General features: G+C 38.7%; 1 protein-coding gene across 1 annotated transcript; it reads right to left on the bottom strand.

Annotated features, from left to right (window-relative positions):
* Positions 1-1,193: 1,193 nt before the first annotated feature.
* On the bottom strand, positions 1,194-6,992 carry LOC123730933 (H-2 class I histocompatibility antigen, Q8 alpha chain). The gene is made up of 2 exons (XM_045709562.1): positions 6,795-6,992; positions 1,194-1,537 (listed from the first exon to the last, which is right to left on the bottom strand). Exons 1-2 carry the CDS (start codon positions 6,850-6,852, stop codon positions 1,209-1,211), a joined length of 387 nt encoding a protein of 128 aa, XP_045565518.1. The 5' UTR covers positions 6,853-6,992; the 3' UTR covers positions 1,194-1,208.
* Between the last annotated feature and the right edge of the window lie 263 nt (positions 6,993-7,255).

Below are 7,255 nucleotides of genomic sequence, written 5' to 3'. Positions count from 1 at the left end.
CCACTATCATCACCATCATCACCACTATCACCATCATCATAACTATCACCATCATCACCACTATCCCCATCATCACCATTATCACCATTATCATCACCATCATCACCACTATCATAACTATCACCATCATCATCATCACCACTATCACCATCATCATAACTATCACCATCATCACCACTATCATAACTATCACCACTATCACCATCATCATAACTATCACCATCATCACCACTATCCCCATCATCACCATTAACACCATTATCATCACCATCATCACCACTATCATAACTATCACCATCATCATCATCACCACTATCATAACTATCACCACTATCACCATCATCATAACTATCACCACTATCACCACTATCATAACTATCACCATCATCACCACTATCATAACTATCACCACTATCACCATCATCATAACTATCACCATCATCACCACTATCATAACTATCATCACTATCACCATCATCATAACTATCACCATCATCATTACTATCATTCATGCTCTGCTCCTCTCTACTGTCCCAGCAGATCAGAGACACTCAGGGAGGCTGAGGAGACTACAGCTCTACAGTCCCATCAGATCAGAGAGACACTCAGGGAGGCTGAGGAGACTACAGCTCTACAGTCCCATCAGATCAGAGACACTCAGGGAGGCTGAGGAGACTACAGCTCTACAGTCCCATCAGATCAGAGACACCCAGGGAGGCTGAGGAGACTACAGCTCTACAGTCCCATCAGATCAGAGACACTCAGGGAGACTGAGGAGACTACAGCTCTACAGTCCCATCAGATCAGAGACACTCAGGGAGGCTGAGGAGACTACAGCTCTACTGTGGGGTACAGAGGGGGAGCACAGAGCTGGCCGTGTGGATAACACATAAACACATTTACACACTAGCAGTGTAGTGTGAGTTGACCTGTTGGGCAGCTGTCCAGCTTGTTTTCTGTGTCTGTGAACTATCTGATCTGCAGTCTCCATACAGTCCTGGTGGAGTATAGACTTGTGGAGCTCACTCACTACCTTTATGTTACAGTAATATAGTACCTATCTGCTACTGTGTGAACACCATAATAAAAGACTTCATTTTTAAGTGTGTAAAGTATGTGTTTGTTTGGTTTAACTCAATCATTATAGAGCAGAACATCTTGTCAACGAGGGTTATTTTAAATCTATTGGCTAGTAGACTGTATGCACATCACAATAAATCATTGTGTGAGAAAGAGCATTGACCGTTTGACTGTCTGTGTGCACATATACCTGTGGACTTGGACTGGTTGAAGCGATCCTTTGCCACTTGAATGTTGGCTTTGAAGTTTTGATGGGCACCAATACCAATCTGAGTCTGTCTGTCCCAGTAATCTGCTCCCACACTCTTCTTCATCCACTCAGTCTTGGGGACTGCAGTCTTTGTGTTGCTGTCAAAGTACATGAACTGTCCTTCATCTACCAGACCCACCACAGTGAACTCTGGGAAGTCGATATCACCTGAGACTGCCGTGTAGAAGTATTTCAGAGAATGGGTGGCTGTGGAAAAGAATAGAGAGAAACAGATCAGGCATTACATATACTTTTCATTTTGTTTATCAGACACGGAGAACAAAAACATAACTAACGTTCTATATCTATCAGGAGAGTTATCTGGAATCAGTGGGATACGTAGATGGAGACGTTTAAACATCAAGACCGCTATTCTGAAATGGAACTATGCAATATTCCCTGGCAGATATTTCTGTGGATTATGACATACACAAGTGAATAATGAAAACACAGTATCTCTTCCAAATGTATGTGTTCATGTTTGGAATGAACGTGTCAGAGAAGTACACTGATAATAACTCAAGCCCAAGAACACTATCACTGTAAGACTAATAGATAAGATAAGACGTTTACATTTGACCTTATACTATATTCATCCCCTGATAGGAGCTACCAAGTGACTCGGCAAATGTAACATGGCATCAAAATATACTTTTATGACAGTCTAATAATAGTGGGTTATATTTAATTAAGGTGAGAAAACGGCAAAACACATATTTAGGTTTTCTTGATTTTTGTTGTTCACAATACTGTGGGGTGATGCTGACATATTCAGAGTGGAAGGTAAATGGTCAATTCTGTTTCTCAAAGGTGGGAGAATTGACTGTTTAGCATCTTTTCTGAATATGTCAGTAGCACCCCAGCGTGGTCACTGAGCAAGCTTTAGGCCGATGTGGTTAAGGCTTTTAAACAGGTTAACACTCGCAAAGCCGCTGGGCCAGACAGAATACCAAGGAACATTCTCAGAGCATGCGCAGACCAGCTGGCAAGTGCATTCATGATCAATTTCAACCTCTCCTTGCCCCAGTCTGTAATCCCAACATGTTTCATGCTAGCCATCATTGTTCCTGTTCCTAAGAACTCCAAGGTAACCTGCCTAAATGACTACGGTCCCATAGCGTTCACATCTGTAATCACAAAGTGTTTTGAAAGGCTGCCCATCAGTACATCACTGGGCCCAAGCTCCCTGCCATCCAGGACCTCTATATCAGGCAATGTCAGTGGAAGACCCGAAAAAAATACTTCAGCGACCCAAGCCATAGACTGTTCTCTCTGCTACAGTCCGGCAAGCGGTACTGGAGCATCCGCTCTCGAACCAACAGGCTCTGAGACAGCTTCTATTCCCAAGCCATAAGACTGCTAAATAGTTAATCAAATGCTTACCTGGACTATCTGCATTGACCGTATTTTGTACTGATTCTATGCACACTCACAAGTCTCTATCCACCCACTCACTTGTGTAACCTTTATTTAAACTAGGCAAGTCAGTTAAGAACAAATTCTTATTTACAATGACAGCCTACACTGGCCAAACCAGGACGACGCTGGGCCAATTGTGTGCCGCCCTTACACTGACACTCTCACATAAACCCACACACACAAACACTGACACCACACACAAGCACACACACCAGATCATGGAATACTATAGATTTAACTATGCTTTGTGGAAAGTGAAAACAATTCCGGGGAAACAATTTTAATACAAAAAGGACTACTTTTGAAAACTATTCAAATACAGATCTGAGAAAGCAACTACTTAAAAAAAATGTTTGAATACAGATCCTTATTTTCGGAAACTATTGGATTGGCTGCCTTCAACTAATATGACTCCCTAAAAACATGCCATTTCGATACAAGTGGCTTTTTGTAAGTTTAGGAGAGCATCCCTTTTCCTAACCTTAACCTAATTCTCCTAACCTGCTACGTTAACTATCCTAACCTGCTGTGTAAGTTCTCAAAGTGGCGTGTTTTTAGGTAATCTCTCCAACTAATGACAGGGCTGTATCTGAAACGGCAAATAGAATGAATAGACCACACACAATCTCCTATTCTATTCCAATCTATCTTGACAGTCATAATTGATCTACACAATACATTTATATCTGAATATATTCTGAATGTCCAGTGCCTCACATGTACATCATCAAGTCAAACCAATGATATTTTGTACAGATAAGTATAAATACGTTGTAACACTCAACTACTGTATGACTCTTTCAACATGCCACTGAAAAGGTTGAAAGCTGCAATTCCTTTTATGATACCTGAAAATACTGCAGAGTAATTCAAAGCCATTTGCAAACATTGCAAACAGCAAGTTGGGTGCTTAGAAAAAACAACTTCAAACCTCTTTGTCCATCTGAGGGTAAGGTAAGTGTTCTTGTTTCAAAACACACACAAAACAATTTTTGACCAAAATACATACCAACATGATTTTTCACCTACCTTGGCTGTAGTTGATTCAAGAAGGCCGTTTTTTGATATTTAGTTTCCTTTCAACACTTACCCTAAGAGTAATATTTTGTTACTGTTAGTATTCTCAGTAACACTGAACATTAAACTATGCTTATGCCTGTGTAATAAAACAAATTACTTTTGGAGCAACATTTTATTAGCATGTTGTTACATAATACTTTGGTAATTGCATTTTAATTGCATAGCAATGAGCTGAGAGTGTTTGTAAGTACTGTGTACAAGAGGAATAGTGACTGTTGCTTATTCCACTGATGTAATAACTCCATTATGCAATTAAAGCAATTTCCAAAGTCCTATGTAACAACAATGTTGCTATTAATCAAAGTTACTACATATGTATAAGAACTTGATGTCAACTGTTATTGTATAACCTTATGTCTCACTCATTATGAAAATATATTAGTCATTTTGAAGCTGCAAAAGTGGTCTACTCTAATGTTGAGGTGATTCCATGTCCCTCATGTAATTTAATTCTAGGCTATAGGCTATATTAAAATCCATATATGAGAGCCCTCGAAACCATGTGCTTATGATCATATATTTAGACTAATTCAACTAACTGTAGTTTTTTGGTTCTTCATCAAATATTTGGCAGCAATCAAATAAATATTTTTTTTTCAAATGGTTTTCTGAGAGGTATTCAACATACCATCAAATATTATTTGCTTTTCTGAGACCTGTATTTGAATATCAAAGAAAATAGTTGCCTTTTAGTTGAAACTCTATAAAGTATATTTGACAACCTTGAGTATTTGAAAGGTTTTCAAATGAACTACAACAAAAAAAGATTTTCTGCCCAGGTCTGACACATACACACACTTTCATGTTCATCATATATGCTGCTGCTGCCATTTTCTTTTGTCTTACTCTTATTATCTATCCTGATGCCTAGTCACTCTACCCTGCCTATATGTACATATCTACCTCAAATACCTTATTATTATCTATCCTGATGCCTAGTCACTCTACCCTGCCTATATGTATATATCTACCTCAAATACCTTATTATTATCTATCCTGATGCCTAGTCACTCTACCCTGCCTATATGTATATATCTACCTCAAATACCTTATTATTATCTATCCTGATGCCTAGTCACTCTACCCTGCCTATATGTACATATCTACCTCAAATACCTTATTATTATCTATCCTGATGCCTAGTCACTCTACCCTGCCTATATGTATATATCTACCTCAAATACCTTATTATTATCTATCCTGATGCCTAGTCACTCTACCCTGCCTATATGTACATATCTACCTCAAATACCTTATTATTATCTATCCTGATGCCTAGTCACTCTACCCTGCCTATATGTATATATCTACCTCAAATACCTTATTATTATCTATCCTGATGCCTAGTCACTCTACCCTGCCTATATGTATATATCTACCTCAAATACCTTATTATTATCTATCCTGATGCCTAGTCACTCTACCCTGCCTATATGTACATATCTACCTCAAATACCTTATTATTATCTATCCTGATGCCTAGTCACTCTACCCTGCCTATATGTATATATCTACCTCAAATACCTTATTATTATCTATCCTGATGCCTAGTCACTCTACCCTGCCTATATGTACATATCTACCTCAAATACCTCGTACCTCTCTCTGTACATCGACATGGTACTGGTACTCCCTGTATATAGATAGACTCATTCTTGTGAATTTCATTCCTCTTGTGTTATTATTTAAAATGTTCTTATCTAACTTGTATTATTATTTTAATCTAACTCAACATCGTTGGGAAAGGGCTCTTAAGTAAACATTTCACGGTAAAGTCTACAACTTGTTTTCGGCGCATGTGACAAATTTGATTTGATAGGCAATGGGATGCTTGCTTCTATAAGAAGACTAACACGAAGATCTTTATTTCTGGTATTATACTGCCACCTTGAGGATGTTACTGCAAAATAACACGCCAAACGTATTTTCCTTGCAGGCCAAATTGGCGTACTTTCATAATATCCTACATCTTTACCTTCATCACAATAAGATTGGAACTGAAACTGAACATACTGTAACTTCAAAAGATTGCATTCCCATGCCATGATTGCACTCCTCATATGCTTATTACGACTTAATGTAAAACGTGAGTTCATTCAGGTGAACACTTTATCTCGTACCAACCCACTATTATCTGGTCAGTTAGGTGAGGGAACAGTCATATCAAGGTATTACAGGGGGAGTCACGTAACTTAATGGACAGCAAATCTTTAGGTTTGTACATTCCATAAATTCAACACTATTCAACAAAGAAGCCCGAGTGGCGCAGCGGCCTAAGGCACTGCATCTCAGTGCAAGTAGGGGTCACTACAGAGCATGGTTCGACCCCGGGCTGTATCACAACTGGCCGTGGTTTGGAGTCCCACAGGCCGGCGCACAATTAGCCCAGCTTCGTTAGGGGAGGGTTTGGCCGGGGTATGTCGTCATTGTAAATAAGAGTTTTGTTCTTTAAAAAAAAACTAACTTGCCAAGTTAAATAAAAGGTTCAATAAAAAATAATCAATTTTGGTGGCAGACCCAACAGTGATTTTGAATATTCAAAAACTCCTACAGATCTACATTTAATTGTATTTATAATTACCATATTGCATAAATCCATCAATCATCTTTCTTGTATCGGAATAAAGAACGTAGACCTCGGCTGTAGTATGTCTCTGCATCCAGTATGAATGAAGTTAGAGGTAGTTTTGCGAGCCAACGCTAAGTAGAGTTAGTTAGCGCAATGATTATCTGTAGTCATAGATTCCAGTCATTGCGCTAACGCTAGTTAGCAACTTCCTTCAAACTGCATGCAGACATAAAAATGATATCTACGAGTTCATCTGGCTCTGATGAAGTATATAAAAGACTTCATTGCCAAAATCCCGTATAATTAATGTCAGCATAACGATAGGCCTTAAATAAATTACCTACATAAACGGAAAAATATATATTTCTGTAAAATCTAAAATAACTTTATACTGACCAGCAGATGCTGTATGTAGAAGGCCTATTCCCAGCACCAGCAAGATAAAACCTTTCATGTTGACGTTAATCAATTCAGAAGTATGAGTTATCTCCAATGGACCTACTTCAGCGGTAAGGAACGACTGTTGTGACGGTTTTTTTTCGCACCAATTTATAATGCGCTTGTATGTCGTTTTTTTGAGCCAATGATAATTCAGCCAGCTCAAGCATCATTAGAATCCGGTTGGAACTGAGCAGCAAAGGTTCACTTACGAAACTGAAAGTAGGTTGTGTGTCGTCAGTAAACCATTCGGCCAAAAATAGTGCTCTCATTGGTCCTGGGGCTGGGGGTCTAGATATTTTCACGACTAACTTTGATGATTTACTGAAACTCAAGATAATGTACACTACCGGTCAAAAGTTTAGAACACCTACTCATTCAAGGCTTTTTCTTTATTTTTACTAGTTTTTACATTGTAG

Source organism: Salmo salar, chromosome ssa27 (assembly GCF_905237065.1).
Source record: "Salmo salar chromosome ssa27, Ssal_v3.1, whole genome shotgun sequence".
In the NCBI taxonomy this organism is placed as follows: domain Eukaryota; kingdom Metazoa; phylum Chordata; class Actinopteri; order Salmoniformes; family Salmonidae; genus Salmo; species Salmo salar.
This window is presented reverse-complemented; position numbering and strand designations above follow the sequence as displayed.